We start from the raw sequence: 20,782 nt of genomic DNA on the forward strand, positions 1-20,782 counted from the left end.
TAACATTTAGACTTAACCTAAGCAACCCACATCAGATATGAAGGTCCACAAAAGAGTAGATAACTTTATTGTAAAATGCCAGTACTGTTTTTCTACATGTATTGTAAAGTTTCCAGACTTTCCTACTAGCATCTGATGACAATATTCTGAAAAACATAGATAGCCTGTCAGATATCTCTGGAATATGAATGCATTTTTCCTGGTGTTTACGGGGAAGAGTAAAAATATGTGGGCTTCACATTACCCAAGATTTGGTCTTCATAGTTAGGAAGGCAGCAGAAGAAGAATCCCAAGCATATTTCCATAATGGCAGTGGTCCAGCCAAAGCCGTAAGCCCAGCTGAACATATTGATTCCTGTCATTTCAATTTCACTGGAGAACTTTACTGGGTAAATAACCAAGCCCATGATGGAGAACACAGCTGAAGAAACAGGAGAAAACAAAACAAAAAAAAAATGATTAAACTAACACTCATCACATTGCCCGTCTCCATAATACCTGTAGCTAAATCCAACCATATTTTGGAGGATTTGGAAATAGATCCACTGCCATGACAGATTTTACATTCTTTTTCACTGAGAGTTCAGGTGCATACAGGCATAAAACCAAGTATAGAAGCAGCTGGGAGAAACGCCAGTTCTAGTATGGATATTCCTGCACAAGTTAAACTTTGTTTCACATATTTTCTTACCAGCCACAAAAAGCAAGCCTCCAATCCCTCTTATGAAGTTGAACCGAAGCGTATCAATGGCAAATGCTATGATGGCCAGAGCAAAACAGATGACGAGGAGTATAAATCCAACAAGGTATGTGGCAGCTGCAGCTCTTCCCCAAGCTGAAATCAGAAGGAAGGCAAATTAGAAAAAAAAAATAAAAATAAAAAAAATAATAATAATAATAATAATTTTTCTCTGGTTTATAGTGAACAGCTAATTTTAAACAATCATGGAAAGAAGGTCATCTCTCAAGAAGAAAAGCAGGGAGCTCTCTTTCCTCTTGTAGCTGAGCATCTGAATGCCACCAGAAATCATTCATTAAGTGCAGAGTGTGTAAGGACACCAGCTTAGACCTCTCCTACAGAATGCAATGGGACTTGCATACATGCTTCCTGTTTAGGTTTAACAATTAAGAATCAAGAGAAAAAGTGACTCTAAAGATTTAACAGTGGACACTCTACTTCACTAACAAACATCAATACCTCAGCAGATGCTGTAAAACCAGCAGCATTCTGCATGGGCAAGGAGAACTGGACTATCCCTGAAACCAATCAAACTCTTCCTTAAACAAAAACAAAACAAAAGTTTGTACAAGCACTACCACTCTGGCATGCAAATGTAAAAACATGGCAATACTCCACTAATGTCAAAATTCAGCAATTTCCACTTTTTTTATCCTTTGTTTAGCCCTGTGTCCTAAGTGGAACTAAAGATTTGGTGTCTATTCTGTAATGAAATTTGACCTCTCCTTTTGATCCAAAATCAGAAGTGTTTTATTTTGAAAAACTTGTTCAGGATAGTAATACTTTCATTTCCAAATTATGTAACTTTACGTTATAACATGTCAGAGCTAAGCATATTGTGTTGTTATAACAACAGAAAAAATATTATTTATTCAATATTTTAAGTCTTGAGGCACAATGACTGCTCCAAGAGATCAAAGTGCCTCCTCCTTTCAGTGTAAAAAGCCTGCTTTGACACTTTTAAAATTGAGTGTGTAGATAGAGTAGGCAGTTAAATCTGCTGGGCATTTACAGACTTTACCCCCTCGCCTATACCATGTGTTTGCAAGGTGTTGGCTTCTAACCAAAAACATAGAGCAACAGTGCTGTAAAATTACCCAAACAAGCCTGGTGATAATTAGAACTCAACTCAAATGTGGTGCGCGTTGTTCAGTAAAGGCCTTTTTGCATCGAAGCGCCGTCCATCAGCAGCTGGACAGGCACCATCAGACAGACAAACCGGGGGGAGGACACAGTTCACCAAATAGCTTGGATTTATTATGCTTTTCCACACAACCATCGTATACGTTGGTGACCTACGCACTCTATGGCTTGCGTGCCTGTGCAGGTAGAACCAGAAAATGACCTTCATCTCAGCTCCCTTTTCCTGCTGCTGTAGTAGCCCAAGGCTTAAAGGACGGTCACCCATATAAGAGAATTAAAGCAATAAAATGCAAAGCATCCCCAGTGTTGTGTTGGCGTGAAAGCCCTCTGGGTTCAGCCACTGCTCTGCCTCTGGCTCTTCCCCAGCCCTCTGATATCGGACTAGGAAAATGGGTCAGGATTATGAGTCAGCTTTACTTTTAACCCTTCAGCCCATCAAAACCAATTTCCCTTTCTGTTTACTTTTCACTATCCGCCCCTGCTTTTTGACCCTTGATCCAGTCTAATCATTGCACTACACTTTCCATTTTATGTCCTGTCCGTTTTCTTCCTTATGCCAAAGAGTTTCTGTCTCCTTTAGAGGACTTCCCAACTGTACTATTCCTCATGTAAACAGGCATCTTCCTGAGAAAAACTGAAGGGACAGCAAAGATGTGTCTCACCATCTAGCCCAGTGTTTTCGCCTAGACTCTTCTCTTAAGAAGTTTACAGGAGGCATGGAGATAGAGAATTGTGGAGATGCAGGGTCCAGCATGGGCGGGGAGCACCTCAGCAGGTCTGCCAAAGCCTAGTGTGCCCGGAGGAGCTGGTGGCCGATCACCACCCCTTGGCTGGAAACATCACCCACGAAGGAGCCCAGTGGGTGCCTGATGGCCACAGCCATGTGCGTGGCACCATGCCCCTACTGCCATCTCCATCCTCCTCGGGGCTCGCCCAGGTGTTTCTCCCAAAGTAGTGTTACAAGTATGGTGACTGTGTGAAAGCAGGTTGGGCGTACACCCGGCCTGCAGGGCACTGGATGCGTGGCAAGAAGAGACATGCTTGCTGCAGGATGCTTACATATTTAGGATGCGTTGCTTAATCACCGAACAGCCGATTTTGTGACACTCGCTTCTAAAAAGATAAAAAAGTGTACTCCAAAGTTGGGAGAAAACCAATGCGCAGCTGCAGTACGGCAATAGGCTTCCATGGGAGAGCCACCATGTTTTTTTTTGAGGAACAGTACCCTGACTTTGCCACCTGTCCTTCACAAACAGTAGTTTTCAGGAGCCTAAGACCACAGCGTGTAAATGGCTTACATTCTGGGGTAAAAGATTATGTGGTGATAATTGCAACTGTTTCTGTATCTGAGGTATTAATTTTTCCTTGTGTCAGAATAACTAGAGAAGCTTAGTGTCCTTACAAATATGACTAGTACTTACAATTCCTCAAAAAGGTCAGAAATAGAAGAATTAGAAGAATTAAACGGGTCAGAAAACAGAGGGAGAATGTATAACCTCAGCCATTACAACTGCAAATGTCTTCTGCACCTCTAGAGCAGATTCTCAAAGGCTTGGCACAAATGCAGAGTCCCTGTGATGTTGAGCAGCAACACCCTTCCCACGGGCTCTTTTCTCCACAGGCTGCAAAACGCTTTGTTGAAAGTACCATTTCAGAATAGGTGTTTTATTGGGAAACACTTCTGAATGGTTTTAGGAAATTATTTAGTTGCAACCAAGTGGCTAAGCTGATCCCAAATACTTTCTTATTTTCCTTTTTTTTTTGTCTTTAACATAAAGGAAACATTATAACATAAATATATTTTTTTCCTAACTGAGAAGTTTTTTCATAACAATTAAAAAAGTAATGCAGTCCAAAGAATGTAACACCATGGCTGGTGCAACACCAACTCAATGAACACTTGACTCTAGAGAGAAGCAGCTGGAAGTTCTCCCATCATAAAATGAGAAATAGGGACGGAGGGAGCAGCAGCTTGCAGGACATCAAGCTGAGTCTGTAAAAATGCACAGCAGTACGTGAGATCTGTTTTCTCAGTCCCCGCACATGGCAGTGATGTTTTGGCTGTTTAATAGTTAAAATCTGCTTGTTAGAAAAGAAATATGTGTTTATGCAAGAGTGTCCTGGAATACCAGCAGGATCCTGTAACACTGCATGTCAGTCCTACTTCTCCCTTTTCACCTCCTCTGTCAGCTGAAAAAAAGCCAATCAACAAGCACTATGAGAGGCTTTGCAGGAAGCTACACACCACCCTCCCTTCAACTCCTTTTAGCTGGCAATTTTCTGAGCGACTTTATCTTACAGCAAAAACCTTACAGCAAGACCTTGCTATCTCACACAGGCAAAATTTTCATGCCTATCTTAAGCAGAGCACGGAGTGCTTCTATTTACAGTGTCTTGTGCAGAAGTCAGCGATGACTTGTAGTCATCGAGCCCAGACTACCCACTGTGATTGCAGCCATATGGGACTACTGGAAAGTGAAAATAAGTGCCTGCCTTCTGAAACCCACTGCCATGTGAGGAGACCCAGAGCTAATTTAGAGAACAGAAAGAGTCTACCCATACCCTTGCAGAGCTCACTGTAGCTTCTGAGCAAGGTAATTAGCTGACAGTGTACAATAATAACAGCTTTATTACTGTGCTATTAAAGCTAAGTTAGTTTGGAGGTAGCATGACTACCTCTTGTATTGCTCCATCTGAACATATTCTGAACATCCTCTTGCTGACTGCAGCCATATGGAAGCTGATCAGCTTTATTAGAAACCCAGGACTAAGAATGTCCCCGATTTCCTGCCTTCCTGATTTCACTCCCTCATGTGTTCTCCAGTTTGCAAAAGTGCAAGCACTGCTTGTGCTTCACACACAAGGAGGCAAACTTCCTTGCACAGCAGTAAGCCGAGTCCCTGGTGTATGTGGTTCAAAACACAGAAACGTTCACAGTGATCTTCTCATGCCTTTCTTGCTGTGGTACCCCCAAACCACACGAACTCTGGAGTGTCTCTGAGTCATATTTTCTGAAACGAACACCAGAAAGTTCAGGAGTACTTCTGCTCTAATCAATAAGAATATGCTTCATCAACTTTTCCTCCTGTCTTGAAGCTGACATACAACTAGCACTGGAAAGAAAAATAAATGGTTGTTGTCAGCTCACAGGCATCAACAAATTATCTATGCCTTTTCACCAGCTGATCATTTTATCACATCAGCCACTGCAGCAAATTGTGCAGCAATTTTAAGGAGAGTTTCAATACAGAAAGGGGGGAAATGCAGAACTGTCTTGGAAAGATGATAATGTTTACTTTGTTATCCCTCATACCAACAAGGGAGACAAACACAAATCCTGCTGTTCTCGCTCCAGTCTTACATAGCAATTCTTACAAGAGCTGAAATCTGCCTTGGTGGTGATTCATCTCTGTGTTGTACGTAATGAGCATGTTTCTAGACTGAGTTTGCAGAGCTCAACCTGTTTTATGACTCTCTGATTAAAGGGAAAGAGCATTATTTTGGAAACAAAGCTGAACTCAGATTTCTCAACCTGACGTTCTTCACCAGGGTGTGGCACACTCTGCAGAGCACACAATTCACTATGAAAAGGAACTGCTTTAGCCAGGTTTTATCCATTTCATTTTGTTTTGTTCTCACCGAGAACATTTCCATGTGAAAGCAAAAATGTCTGTAGAAAAACATGTCTGCAGCTTTGAATTTGTGCATGTGTTTACAGTAAGACTCCTTGATTTGTATCCTTTGGAAAGAAATTAAATTGAAGGTGGTTTTCCTAATTTATATCCCCTTAGCTTGCATTTTACATGGACCCATCAAACTCATTAACACTAAGCTTGATTTATCAGCTGAAAGGTTACAAACTGCTGGTGTATATATAAGCCACTGATATCCAGGACTCAAGGTAAGTGACATAGTCAGGATTTCCTTTTAACGCTGGACAGGACAAAATCTTGTCTTCTGAAAATCACGACCCTCTAACAACCAAACTACAAGAAATTTCTGCGATCTTTTTGGAAATGAGAGAACATTAAAATCTCTGCAATTGTTTGCTGATCACAGAGCTGTCTTTAAAATACCTGACTTCATTTATTCATTTACAGCTGAAATAAATCAGAAACTATTAAAAGCAGCTTCTTATGAATAAACAGTATATGCAGACTGAAAGCTATTGACTGAAAATAATGTATCAGAAAGGCTATAAAAATGAGGAAAATCACATATTAGTCACGGATAATTTACGAACAGAATAAAATGGAGAAAAAAATTCAAAGGCATGACTGGATGTGTATTATTCTCTGAGCTTCTATCCTCCAGTGCTCTTCATTGTATCTGGATTGTTCTTAAAACATCTATGTTTTCTGGATATATTTTCCTTGGGAAGTTGATGCTGGTTGCTTACCTGTTTCTCGTGTGAGTTTATATAATTTGAAATGGAATAAAAAATACACATTTTTGGTTCTTCTTTTTGGTGACTTTGTTCTCTTTTCCTTAGCATTACTTCAGAATTCATTGGCAGTCAATAGGTGTTTCTCAATTAATAACCGAGTATTACCTCATAACATGCAGGCCATTTTTATGTGGGCAGGAACCAGTATTTAGCTTGTCGCTACTAAAGAGACAACCACTGTGGCAGAGAACAACCTACTTAGGTTCACACTAAGTACTGGCATTCTAAAGTTTCTCCATGATTAGTAGCAGGTCCAGTATAAATGGGAAAGGATCACGACTTCCGATTACCCCATAATAAAGTCTTTAAATTACAACAGTAATGAAAAGAACCCTTATGCATAGACCATCTATGAGTAAAACATAATATGCATTAGCAGAAAACAGTGTCTAGCCTTAATGCTAAGGTGATGGTTCATTCAGCTTGGTGGACTTTAACTCATTTAAAGCAAATTACTATGAACTCCCAACCACTGACTTTAGTCGTGAACCTATACAGGCAACACCTGCATCCAAGGCTTCTGAAAACCTCTTCTCTTACTGAGGAAAGCAACCCAACTTAGGAGCTATCCTGACTTGCATTTTGAGGGGAGGAGCAGTGACGTCTTGAGGGAGTGGTTCAAATTAATTTCACCAAAAGCCCAGACATGTATAAGCTTGACTTAGAAGCTGGCTTCTGCAAATCCTGTATTAATGAGGGCTTCTCCTTGATGCTTACTTTGCACTAGGGAGGCAGAAGTGGCAGAGCGTGTAGAGCCATCATCAAAGGGATCACCAAGGGAGTAAGTTAGCTATTAAAAATAATGTGTGCACTGTGCCTCAGAATTAAAGGTTTGACCAGGAGAGAATTAGGGAATATCCCTAGCCCGCATTATCTTCAGAAGCAGTTGCATATGCTGCAAACATCTTGGGATCAAAATTTAGTTTTGTTGTAATATTACAACATTTTTCCTCCTATTTTTCCTACTCATTTTACGCTAAAAGAGGATGACTTAAACTTGAATGGGTGTATAGGGGTGGGCAAGGTCAGATAAATAATTCAGGTAAGGTATTGATGAATCAGTACATATACATAAATTCAGTTAATCACACAGTGGCAAGATGTACCTGCTTCTTAACTACTTCTGTGCTAAAAATTGGTTAAAATATATAATGTGAGTTAAACAGAATAAACTTCCACGACAACACAGCCTATGAACTAGGACTTGTAATTGAAACAGCAGAGTGGAACCTTTCCAAAAAGCTCCTTTTAAGTTTGATTTTCCTAGGGCCATCTGAGGCTGAAGAATACTGAATTTACATCTCATTTCCATATGCACCAAGTATTGTTCTCCTTACTCTTGACCTGCATTTTTCATGCTGTGAGCAAACTGTGTTCTGAAACCTTGCTGCAAGTAGCCTCTTGCACTAGGGAGTTTCTCTCCAACAGAGAGCAGCTATAAATCTGGATCTAATTTCCTGTTAGAAGCAAAAAATTATCATTTGAAAAAAATAATACATACAAACAGATGGTACTTTGTGTTCATAAAATATCTTGCAAGCCTTATTTACTCTTCTTGTGAATGAAAATGACATCTTTGACAATACATCTTAAAATTCTTCAGCGTTTCCTGCTTGCTGCTGATAGGGTTGTTAATGAACAAATAGGAGCTACACTGAGATATCCTATTTTGGGGTCCAGATTTAAACACATTGTGCATATTCAACATAATTCGTGACATTATGTGTGTTCCATTGCAGACTACTACTCCAGCAGAGCTGTTTGTGATCTGAAGTGCTGTTTCGTACCAATAGGAAGATAGACGCCTTTGGGACACAGTCAGAAACATCTGACACAGATGTAAACATCCTCACTTCACAAACTAACTTGAGTTCCCAGGAATTTTTGATTGATGAGAGATCTTGTAACAGCGCTTGACAAAGAAGAAACATAGCATTAAAAATGTGCCGACTCGCCATGTTCAGAGTTGCTCAGAACAACACAAGCTGTCAGTGAGAAGTAATATGGAAATGTAAAGCTAATAGATAATAGTATTTTGAGAGGAATGTTTCTTTTCCTGAGTAAGTGATTTTCTGCTTAAGTAATCTGGCTGTTTAACCTTACTGTGGAATTCAAAATCAGCCTTGCAGACCTTATCACCATTCAGACTAGGGAGAGAGTACTATAGCCCTGTTGTATCAGATTACCTCAATAAACTAGGGGAAGATATGAGGTGAAGAGAAATGAGAATATAACCACAAGTTTCCATAAATTTTCAGTAGAGGTGCCTCCGGTGTGTGTGAGCGAAGGTATGCACTCAAGGACTTCAGATCCTGAGAATTCAAAGCACTGAGGATCTTTGCAAAGTCCTTGACACCAGCAGTTCGTATCCTCACAGGGAGATGAGAACCCTTCACACGGATGATATTTTTCCATGTGATTTAACTGTAATTGTTGAAAGGGATGTTGGATGATAAACAGTGGGATGCCATCTGCAATTGCTCTCTGTGGAGTTAATTGCTGAATAACGTAACTATTATTTAGAAAAGAGTCTGATTAAATGAATCTGCCACTAAACATAAAAAAGGACAAACCCTAAAATTACAAGGGAAAGCATATTTGCAATTGCAGATGAGGAATGAAAATTGCCATGCTAATTAAATGCTCTGGGCTTGTATCTCTTCTCTTACCTCTATAGTAGCAATGGAGTCTCTCCTACAAACTCAGGGGGGGAAAAATCATTCTCTCTTGCATTAGAGTTCCTTAAATATATTGCTGTTGTGATATTTTCATTAATATAGTTTAATACATGCAATTAAGCCTGTATTTTCTAGCATTCTACATTTTGAATACCTATTGAATATTCTAAGTTATTAAGTAACTAATCTTGTCATCCTATTTCTCACTGGTTAGTCCTCAGTAATGTTACACTTTCAGGAGACTGATGACTTAGGCAATGATGTGCTACCCTACGCACTGTCATTAACACTGCTGGAAATTACCGTATATAAATGTAATTGTTTCAGGTTTTGATGCAACAGGAACAGCAAAAAGGTTTTGTTTTCACTTCACCCTGTATCAAAGGATTCAGTGCTTTGCCTTGTAATGCAGGTAAGGCAGGGAGCATGGATCTGGCTCCACTCTGAGCTCCCACACAGCCTTCCTTGGACTTCTCAGAAGCCTCCTCAGCCTTTGTTTCCCATATTTAGGGACACATCTCCAAATCTACCTGAACATCACCATTATCTGGAAAAGTTTAGGTGCAGAAGCTTGGCTTCAGGAAAAGCCTGCAAGAATGGCCCTGTGACTTGAGAGAAGCCCTCCTTCAAAGGACAATTACACTCCTTCTCCATTTCTCTTCCTACATGCACACACCCTCATATGCTAAGGAGCAGTCGGGACTGGCTGCTTCTCCTCCCAGGCCCTGCTGAAGGGGACTGTCTCCCAGTCTAGCCCTCTGGAAATATCCCTGTGTTGTTCTGCTCAGGGCGCTTGCCTGAGGCAAGAGAAGGCTTTCCCATGCCTGACTGTCAGAGTGATTGCAACATGGGGGAAGGCTAAACAATTTCATGTAGGCAGTGTGGCAGCGGGAAAATGAGGTGTGTAGTCTGCCCTGTGCCCTAGGTGTGATGAGTCAGTGGTCTGGCTGGAGAAGGCAATTTTCCAGAAGGAGATGTGGAGCCAGGACCTCACTGTTGTATCATTACCTGGGGGGGGGGAGGGGGCAAGTGGCAAGTGATTTCCATTCATACATGCTTCCTCCATAATAATAAATGGGGCTTCATCGCTGCAAAAGGTTTCCTGGACCCACAGTTCCATACAGGAAAAGAATTAAAAAGATTAAAAAAAAAGAAACCAGGGAAGAAAATTTTCTCACCAATGGGGTTCTTAGGAGAATAAAGTAGACTATTTCATGTCCTGACAGGCTATTGCCTTTTGCAGCATTCCCTTTGTTTACTTATGCTTTAGACACTCATCTGCTATCATTCCTGAGCTGTTTTTTTCCATTATAATCATACTATACTAGCCATCCCATCCTGTAGTATTGAACTAACATTCACGGTCCAAAATAATACTGGAATGAGATAGAAGATAGTGATCCACGACATGGGAAGACAAGATGGAGAAATGTGTCCTCTCCAGATGGCAAAATCATTCATCCCGCCACTAATCTCCACAGGCAATACTCTCCGAACATCCTAGAAAAAGGCTGGATTTGAATACTATGATGTGAAAATAACTGATAGTCTGGATTCTGTCACATGAAAATACCTTTTCTTGACTTTTTTTTTCCAATATTTCTGTTTGCACCGTGCAAATGACCCAACAACTTCAACCTAGGCTTAAGCTTGAAGATATTTTGATGGCAACATCTGCACATGGAAAGGCTGCAGGGCCAGGTGGAACATAAGATGGGACAAGTACCCCTGAGTTATACATCTTATTGTGTATTGAAACGAATCAAATAGAATCAGATATTCGTCCTAGCCAAGGACACACATTTAAACATCTTCAGAGCCTGCAATGGAATAAATCACACACTAAAAATTGTCTCAGGTCTGAGACACACCTTGTTCAGGAGAGGTTATACAGCCAAAAAAATCCAGAAAAACAAAGGAATACCATGCCAGCTTCATGAAGGGATTTAACCTCTGTGTTTTCTTTGCAAGCTCAGCCATGTCCCTGCTAGATACTTTCCATATTGTGCTCATTATCCACCTCTTAAGTATTTGTCTCTGTCTTTGTAATGGTTCAGTCATGTTATGAGCTTGAAACCTGTACTTGTTCCAAATAGCAGAAAATGGTATAGCTACAGTTTGCATTTCTCAGTCCCTCATCTTAAACTCCATTCATTTCTAATGTGTCTTAAGGCACTAGATATTTTTCCCTATAAAGTTCTGTTTGTTTGAGCTAGACGTGCTTGGAAAGCAAAAGACTTCTGGTAATGTCTGTATTAGTGTCATATTGTTAAAACAGAAGATCTGGACTCTTGGAGAAGTTAGTAGAGTACATAAACTCCTCATGTTCTCACTTTCCACTGTCTTCATACACTTGCAAAAGACCAGCAGAGATGCAAGGTGAATTACAAACATTGCAGGTGGAGAACGTGATCTGAATTTGCAGTCTATATTGAACAACTTGCAAGATCTTTATAGTTGGATCTATTTATAATAGGATGAAGATGTCTGAAATGGATTAAGACATCTACACTGTCCAAGCCACGTTGAGCATATTCAATGGCAGCTGCTGGGGTAGATGTGCATATCATGCATGTCAGTGAAACTAGCCCCAAAGGAAGACTGAATTTCAGAACGTACCCAGCCTGGGAAGCTGAGAATAAAGTCCAGAAGAAAGGAAATAGGAACTGTGGAATAGAGGGGGAAAGAAAGAATTAATCTCTGGAAAAATGTAAAATGTTTCTGTCCTTTCTATTTACACCATGTCTTTTATCTCTGCACCCAGGAAGGCAAGTAATTGCACTCTGTTTGTCAAGCATAGTGTTTAGCTTGGCACAAGACACTGAATGATTGTTTTCTGTGACCTTGCTGGAGCAGTATGGATAAACATAATCCCAGAACTATTAAAAACCCATGTTCTAGCACTGAGGTGGGTAAAATCAGACTCAATGCAAGACCTGCAGTTGCTTGCAACTGAGATGCTGTTACAGGGCTTGCTTTTTGGGTGGAATCCAAGGCACCAGCATCAGGCACCTGCACCCCGCATGAGGAAAGACAGGAGCCCCAAAAGAGACATCCCAAGCCACACCTCAGTACATCCTCAGTAGGCCACACCAACTGAGCAAGAATGGAATGATAGGAAGTACAGAGGACAGGGTTGTCTTCAAACACATCCCACCTCTGAATTCATGGTGCCTGAAGGAAATCTGACCAGAAAGCACCTCCATCTCCTCAGGGCTGAGAGCTGAGACCAGTCCTCTGAGACAGATTGCTCATTTGCTCTTCCAAAACAAACAAACAAACAAACAAAAACCAGACTGGAATCCTTCCTTCCTCTTCTGTGTTTCATAAATAGCAGAGAAAATGGTGTTTCCTGCTGCCTCCATTGCAGGCCACCTCTAGGTAACACCTGAACTGTTAGCAGGCTCGCCTGGAAAGGGTGGGACCTGAGTCCAGATCAGGCTGGGGGCTCAGCCCAGGTCTTCCTGTAATAGATCCTGGTCCTGGTCCCCTGGCAATGGGTAGGAAAATCACAAAACCAGAAGTACAAAGAGCAAGGAGGACCACAGCTCTGCTGCATAGTGCTGCAGACACCCTGCTTGCATTAGGGGAGAGTGGGTATCTACATCTACAGGGCTGGAAAGGAGCAGGATAGTGACGTGACTTTGCACCATGATAGGTCTACAGCCTTCCTACCCCCCTGGGGGGCCCACCCCTGTGTTTTACACAGGCCCAGATTTACACTGCAATGGATTAATCTTGCAAAGCCAAAGGTCTGGCAGCAAAATCCACCGTCATTTGGCTTATGCGCTTATTTGTTGCATTCTGCTTTTACGTATTGTCCCATTGACTAAATGACTCTATTGTCTCAGACATATCCTTTTCCACCTGGGAATGTTGTCCAGGAGGATTTGCTCAAGCTTTCTGTGTATTTAGTAAATTTGCAGAAGTTAACTGTTAGATATATGTCCACTGAGAGTACTGCAGTCATGCAGCATTTGAACAGCATTTCTAATGCTTTCAAAAGTGCCAGATGACTCTCCAATGCATGTTCTGGAGAATATGTGTGTACTAAGACCAACACGTTAGACGTGTGGCACTTACTGAGGATGTAATTCAAGGTAACATGACATGTTGTGGGATAGTCCAGAGGAGGACGACCTCCCTGGTTTGTCTGTAGATGCTTCCCAGTGGGAAACTCTGCATACAACTGCAGAATTTAAGCTTGAAAGAGAGAGGCAGGGTAAGGAAGGAAGTGAAATGCCAAACAAGCACGTAGGACCTGGAAGCATTTGTAACATCAAGAGAAGCATGGTGAAACCTCTGAAATTCTCTGTTCGGGCAAAATGGGCATTCATGACACAGACAGTGCCTAACTGGAGCACCTAACTTTTCATTGAACCTCAGGACTGGGAAGCCCTTTGCTAACTCTAACCAAGGAAGGCCAGGCATTTCTCACCGTCCCTCTACCCACAGTATGCACACATACTTGCAGCTGAGCATCATGGTCTCTCTCCTGCCCTCCAATGCCACGTGCCAGAGGCAGCAAATTGGCTCGATCCATGCCCAGCCAAATAGCTGACACAGGAGCTCCGAGAGCAGGACTGGGCATGTCGCTGAATGGAGCTGGCCTTGTCTCACAGCCCTGCACTCACATGGGCCTGCTACAGTTAACTCTTTACAGATTAATTCTGAGCACAGGAGGTAGAGTTTGGCCATGGATGATATACTTTCAGTAGTACTTTTGAAAAGCTGTAATAAATGACCTCTGAGACTGCTTCTGCAAGCTCTCATTTTCAACTAAAACAGCTGGAATTTGAACCTTAGAGAAAATGTTCTTCTGTAAAATTTGAGTGAGCGTCAGCATAAATCACAAGAAAGCTTGAACCTTCTGGCTTAGGCTAACAGTCCATCACTCCCAATAACTCGCTTCAGACTGTGGCCCATACCTGACATACAGAAAAAATCTAAGAAACAGCACACATTTACAGTGATCCTTCTCTTGGCCTACCCTCCCAGACTTAGTCGTTTAAACCTCTTCAAGCTGGGACAGCTTGTTTAATAGCACACTTAAGCAAAATTCAACACAAACATAAATGCTTTCTTCTCTTAAAGCTTTCTTTCATAATCACACGAAGGCTCCTTCACACGACTCACCTACCGGAGCAGCATTCTGCAGTCTGACACTCCCTGGGGATATCTTTGTATCATCTCTAGCTCCCCACTTGTACATTTCTACCTCCCCACTTGGCTTATCACATTCATTCCAGGCTTACCCCCACAACTTGCTTCTTGGACATTTGATCAACAGTATCTTTTAAGTTCTGGAAAGCCGTGATTAGTGAGAAAAGTTTACCAGCTTTTTCTAAAAGAGGAAAAAAAGTCTTAAGTGCTGTGATATTTTCTGCACTTGTGGCTTTTTCTTTGTACCATGCAAGCCACTTCCTAAAGCACCCAGGTTTCTTCCTGCACAGGGTTGAGGGCACCTTCATTCTGTTTCTCAAAAACCTTGATGTATTTCGGTGTCGGTCCCTATCTTCCATAACTTCTTACATGAAGGTCAGATATAAGGAGATACGGCGAGGAGAGCTGAGGGAAGAAGAGCTCGGAGAGGTGACCCACTGCTTCAGAGCCCTCCCTGTCGCCCCTGCCGATGCTTACCGTAACCCATGAGGGACTCGCACCTCCATTCCCCACCCTCGAAAGGCTTCCTGCAACTCTCCCATAGCGACGCTTGGTGCACGTAGGGCAAGGTCTGCGACTCCAGCCAGCCCCTGCCCGCCAGCGCGATGATGCCGAAGATGACGCCGATGCCCAGGAGCAGGGGTAGGATCCATCTGCACCGCGTGTAGTCGAGGCCGTACTTCACCATCGTGCAGGGCCGCAGGAGGCTGGCGGGGCGAGGAGAGCTGTCTCTGCTACCGACCCAGCTGAGCTAAGGGAGCACCCGTACCTGCCAGCCGGTCTGCAAGTGTCTGAGAAAAGCTTTTTAATCGGGACACACATGGGAGGGAGGGAGGGAGGCAGCTCCTCCTGAATTCAAATGAGTAAGAGCCTCCGGAGCAATAACCAGTCTGGCTAGGGAGAGGCTGCCAGGCTGGGTTTGTCAGTGGGATCCTCTCTGCTCTGCTGACTCGGTAACAAAGAGGGTGATGTTTACCCTCGGCATTTAACGCTTTCCTTCCTGCCGCTCCCCAGGGAAAGGAGCAACTCACTGCTGTGCTTGCAGCTTCGCATCTCCCCTGGGATTCGCATGGGGCAGGTAAATGCAGGAGGCAGCCCAGGCAGCTGTTTGCTTTGGAGGGTGGTGGTTGCTCCTGAAACTTGACACCTGCAGGTTGAAAGATGCCTTTCTTGGACTCCGTTTAAAAAGGAAATGATACCCTATCTTTGGCAATCAATGAAAAAAAAAAATGCTCTAGCTGTTATTAAGCTAACACATAGCTGCAGGGGGGAGAAAATACAAGAGTTTATCCTTAAAAATGTAGTATATTCAGGTTATAGCCTCTGTGAGAGAATGAAAACTAGGGTTGGGTTTGACTGTGCCTTGCGAAGCCTCCCTACATGTGGATCTGGCTGTGCATATAAGGCTCAGGGCCTGCCAGAGCCTGCCTGCGATGTGCTGCGAGCGTGACGCAGAAGAGACAAACCACGGCCTCCTGGCTGCAGGTTGATCTGCCAGCCAGCTTGGAAACAACCCAGCCATGCTCGTAGGGCTCTCCCTTTGAACTAACGTGTGCCTCAACCCGGTATTTCAGTTGTCTGCACGTCTGGAATCAGCTGCACCATTTGCAGATTTAAGTTGTTTTCTCTGAAACATGGTGAAGCTCACAGGATGCTAAGAATCCTTTGCTGCCATGGTGGGTTTTGTCAGTCAGGTCTGCATCCAAGCCTGGTCCTGATGTACTCAGAGGGATTTTCAACTATACTGCAGTTTTTATGGTGAAATGCAGCATCCATACTGAATGGCAAGCTCCTCAGCTTTTTGCCAAATTAATTTTCATAATTCCATAATATAGCTAATATAAAATAAATTCATACATTACATAGAATTAATACACAGGACTGTGCACCGGGAGTTCTTGAGCTCATGTAGACCCAAACTGGAACATCCACACCAGTGAGCTGCAGCACAGTGAAGAGCCATTATCTACACCATGAGAGCAATTTGTATGGATTAATGTGACACTGTGCCTTACCTCTAAGCAGACATTACTTGTTAGCCTGGTGGTAGATTAGCAGTGGTGTGGCTGCTTGGTCCCTCACCCTCCAGCTGGAGCAATTCTGGCTAGCTGAAGCCTTCTGGCAGCAACTCTCCTTTAGTATGGTCATGGCCCATTTTCCTGAGGTTGTGAGAGGTCCATCAACAGCATTCAACAGACCTCCGCTAGAGCAGGACACATCTGTACAGACTTGGCCTTAGAACTGAGCATCACTTAGAACAAAAGCCAACCAACAACACATCTCAACTGCTGTTTTGAGGATGAAAATAAGAGGCAACCTTAAGAAAAATGAAACCATATTTTGTAAAGGACATTTTAGGGAGCTCTGGTAGGTCACATTTGTACTAGCCACAAATTCAGTTATCTGTAACCTAAATATAATGCTTAAAAGTTTAATTATCAATTCTAACACACTGTAATATATCTTTTTTACACAATGAGTTCTTATATTTACATTAAAACAAATATTATTTGAAGCTCACTCTTATTGCAACATATTGGTACCTGCAACCTTTTCACATCTGTTTACACATACTCTTTCTGTTGCCACAGCTGAGGTAAAGATGATCAAAAAATATCCCAAAGACTGAGACAAAAGAAGTTTGGATTTGGATATGAGATGTTTTTTAAACAATGACCTCAAAAACACTGATGCACGTGGCAGTAGACTGTAGCCCTCACTCAACTGTCTATACCTGGTCTCTTCTCAGTTCTCAGTCCTTCAAGAACAGTTGCAGTTCTCTAAACACTTGGCTTTTTTGTTCTCACAGAAAACAACCAAATCAAAGCAATTTTGTAGATGAAATCCACTATGAAGTCAAGCACTGTCAGATATTTGAAAGCCAGTGTTTGCCGAAGAATAAAATTATCTTCCCTTTCCTGTGGAATGCTCATCCCTGTTTTAGGTAGCCATATATGACTGAAGGATTTGTCATCAGTTTTTGTCATAACTCACCTTTGAATGAATGCATACTGTCACAAATGTTAGCATTTGCAGGATGATACCGCGAAACACATTTATCACACTGAAAGAAAGATGAGTAGTGTTCAGTCACAGCAGGTGTTTCTGCATCTTGCTCATCTTTGTCATCCTTAAGTAACTTCAAATGACAAGCAATTCTGACTCTCAATACAAGGGTAATTTGTGGTATCTGGGACAGCAGAGAGGAAGATGTATTCAAAGCTGACAAAATGAAGTATCGTGTGTAATTCTGATACTCCTGTGGCAAACGGGGAAAAATGACTGAAAACTTCTGTTACAAAGTCTGCGATCTGAAGTGATGACATACCCACAGTGGGCTTTGTATTTTGCAGTGTATGAGCTGTGTGAAAGCAACTGGTTCTTCTGCTTTTCCCCATGTTTGTAGATAGCCCCTCAGAGTAAACACCAGCATCATCTGTTGAAAATGAAGATACACTGTCAATGTTAAACTGTTTAGACTTTAGTGCACTTACTGCATCTCAAAATATTCCTAATGAATTTTCATTGCTACTTAAGTAATCAGTAATCAGTAGGATGTTGATAAAACAAACAATTTTAAGACATTAGAGCTAAAAACATCAATCTTCCCCCTTCAGCCAAGACACAAATAGTTTTCTCTTGATGGAGAAGGTAACAAATAATTGGTAGCACATTTTCATCCACCCTTAGTCTGCTGACCCTATCATGTGAACTGTATGTATGACTGCAGATTGACATGGGTTGACCAACTGCAGTGCACATTCATGAGTTTTACAGAAAGAGCATCTTCATTCCATGATGTTCATACTTCTTGTGAACAAGAAGCCTCCAGAGTTGTTTCTCTTTAAAACTTTGCTAACATTATTTTACGATCCATTCTCTTACATCTGAGAAGTCACTCTGAGCAACTGAGAAACATTTTCTGCCTTAACTATTACAGATAGATCTTACAGTTTTGAAGGTGCTGCCTGAAGGCTAGCACTTGTTGTTTACGTACACAGGGCTCAATCTGGAAGAAGAAGGTTGGGGAAATTACTGAGCCTCCAGCAAGGAGAGGTTCATGTCCACTCTCTCGACTGCCCTTCTGGGGGAAGAGGCCACAGGTTGCTGCTCTCCCAGGTTTTTGCCTCACTGAGCCAAGCCCCTGAAGCCTCAGGAGTGGGTTTTTCCTTTCCCACTTGCTGGGCATTTCAAAGGAGTCTCCTGCGGTGGCTGGACACACAGGAGCTATTAGGTGGTGCTTGTGGTGGCCCCGCAGTGGTTGGTGGTGGGTCCTGCTGCCACACATCTTGGAAAGTCCCTCCCCGCTCCCACAGGCAGCACGGGAAGGCTCCGAAGAGGCTTGAGACCTCCACTGTCTGCTGAGCTTAGAGGAAAACCTCCACGGGGTTTTGTTAAGACTTTTAGCAAGAGCCATCTAGGACTAGCATGCTGTCCAACCTCCCAAGCCTGCCCCACACCTGGCGCTCAGTGACTTGTCAGTAAAACAGGCTTCCCTCAACATGGCAGATGTACAAGCTTAAGAGACTCTTCCTTCCCTTAGTGAGGTTGTATGTGCAAAAACAGAAGATTATCATAATAGCAGGTTTTAACTGCAGAGTAGCGAACATGAGGCTGCTCCCACGTTTGTTATTTATGTGGGCAGTTCAAGGCTGTATGAGGAAAACACAAAAGGAAAATCTCCATGTGCCTGAGCGTGGATTTTGTTTTCAGCTAGTTTTTGCTAAAAGACATGGCTTCTTTAGGACAAGCTCTTTGCTGGAACAAGGCTTAACCCACAGTTACTTCTTACTGATGCTCTGCAGACGTTTGATTCATTCAGCCTTCCAATCACACAAGCAGCCGAAGCCAAGCGTGTGCTATAAAACAGCGACAGTCAAGTCCTGAAGATTTGTGACCATCTGGGGGATCTGCATCTTCCTTGCGTGGCTGTCAGGAGCACCAGCCCTTTAACAATGATGATTTTACATAAGCGAAATGCTTTAGGGCCCACAGCTTCCCTGTGGCATAGCGAGGGGCACTAAATGCTTGTCCCAGCACAGTAGATCTTAACAGCGACTCCTTGTAAAACATGCAGGTCAGCTGCCTCAGGAGAGGGGTAAAAACTGCCTTACACAGGCAATTCCCAGGTGCTACACCCTTATTGCTTACAATTCTCTGTCAAAGAAACTGCTTCATTTACTGTGCCTTATGGGTCAGCTGGGAGCAGCACCAGCTACTTCTGTAAGTGCTCTGAGATTTACAGATAAGGCATGCATACCGAGCATACCTGTGAGAGTTTCAGCCAGGAATTTTCACTTTGAAATTGTCCAGACAAAAGTAGGGTTTTACTGAAACCAAAATGGTACGTGAAAAATGACTGTTTCGCTTTTATGTGTTTGGTTTGGAATGGATTTAGGAAGTAGGCTGAAAAGAAAGCAGTGCTCTCCTACCAACATTTCCAAATGTTCATGCTGTCTTGATACAAAATGCAGTTATGGTTATCCTGAGTTTTGCTTTGCTTTTTTTTGTGACTTTCTGTAGCAAATCAGAGGAAAGGAAGAGCCATGCCTCGCACGGCTGAGGGATTTCACACTTCAGCTGCTCCAGACATAACCAAGTACAGGCTCTTGGGCTCACAGTTCTGCATATGAGTGCATGCCTTGAACCTCCCTGAGCCATCTCTGCTGTCCCTGTCTCATGGATCCCTGATTTCCAATGTGCACCCTCGATGTTCTGCAATTTTCAATATTTATAAGACATTTCCGTATTCTTGAAGAGTGCTGTGGAAAATGGTATGTGTTGGCCACAATGCCTTAAATAAATAAAAAGCAGCAGTCGTAGCAATCCTTATGGTAGATATTATCCAATCCTGCAGAGACATACCCATGAGGAATATAATTCATGGAAAAGCTCATATTCATTATTTATATCACATAATGCATATTGCTTATCATACATTATAATTTATTTATATTATTTGCAGTTTTATTATTTATATTGTAAAGCTTTAGACACACCTACATGTTTTCCACTACAGTGTTTATTACAAATTCAGCCTTATTAAATTTAGGTATTCAAAATTCATCATAATAATAAAATTTATCTTTGGACTATTCTGACAACTCCCAGGTCATTTAAATATAATTCTGTACAGGCAAAAATTGAGGGCAATTTTGGCTTTTTGCTTGGAATTGCTGGATGTCAAGCTCTGTAGCTGGAGCAGATCGGCCCACACCTTTGTGTGCCAGCAAACCCCAGACAAATGCTGCTTGCTGCACTGGTGCAGACCTGAACAGGGGATGCCTTGGACTACCTTTTACAGTATTTGCCTTTGGGAAACACATCCTCCACATCTGATTACTTTTCATTCTTGCTGTATTAACTCCCAATTTCATTTCAATATCTGTGCCGCCTCACCTCTTGGTACTGCAAATCCCATTTTTTCAGACTGCTGTTCCTTATTGCCAGTACCCTCCACTGCTCTGCATTGTGGCACCAGTACTCAGCCCTTTTGCCTGTTGTGAATATCCTAAAGCACACACACAGAAGTTATCTCAAATTATCTGGACTATACTGTATTGACTTATATGTGTATTCTGGGTCCAAAAGTCCTTAGATGCAGGAAGTAAA

The 20,782-nt window shown here is 42.3% G+C and overlaps 1 protein-coding gene across 1 annotated transcript; it reads right to left on the minus strand.

Moving 5' to 3' along the window:
* Positions 1-206: 206 nt before the first annotated feature.
* On the minus strand, positions 207-14,858 carry LOC116488301 (p53 apoptosis effector related to PMP-22-like). The gene is made up of 3 exons (XM_032185792.1): positions 14,648-14,858; positions 692-835; positions 207-421 (listed from the first exon to the last, which is right to left on the minus strand). The coding sequence occupies exons 1-3, from the start codon at positions 14,856-14,858 to the stop codon at positions 207-209; spliced, it is 570 nt and encodes a 189-aa protein (XP_032041683.1).
* Between the last annotated feature and the right edge of the window lie 5,924 nt (positions 14,859-20,782).

This window comes from Aythya fuligula, chromosome 3, assembly GCF_009819795.1.
Source record: "Aythya fuligula isolate bAytFul2 chromosome 3, bAytFul2.pri, whole genome shotgun sequence".
NCBI classification, from domain to species: Eukaryota; Metazoa; Chordata; class Aves; order Anseriformes; family Anatidae; genus Aythya; species Aythya fuligula.

What these genes read in the sequence shown, in the direction of transcription:
- LOC116488301 (XM_032185792.1), bottom strand. Translation starts at nt 14,858, where the DNA reads ATGGTGAAGTACGGCCTCGACTACACGCGGTGCAGATGGATCCTACCC. An exon ending in CGAGTCCCTCATGGGTTACG is followed by an intron (nt 836 to 14,647) that starts GTAAGCATCGGC and finishes TTCTGATTTCAG; the next exon opens with CTTGGGGAAGAGCTGCAGCT. An exon ending in AGGCTTGCTTTTTGTGGCTG is followed by an intron (nt 422 to 691) that starts GTAAGAAAATAT and finishes CTGTTTCTTCAG; the next exon opens with CTGTGTTCTCCATCATGGGC.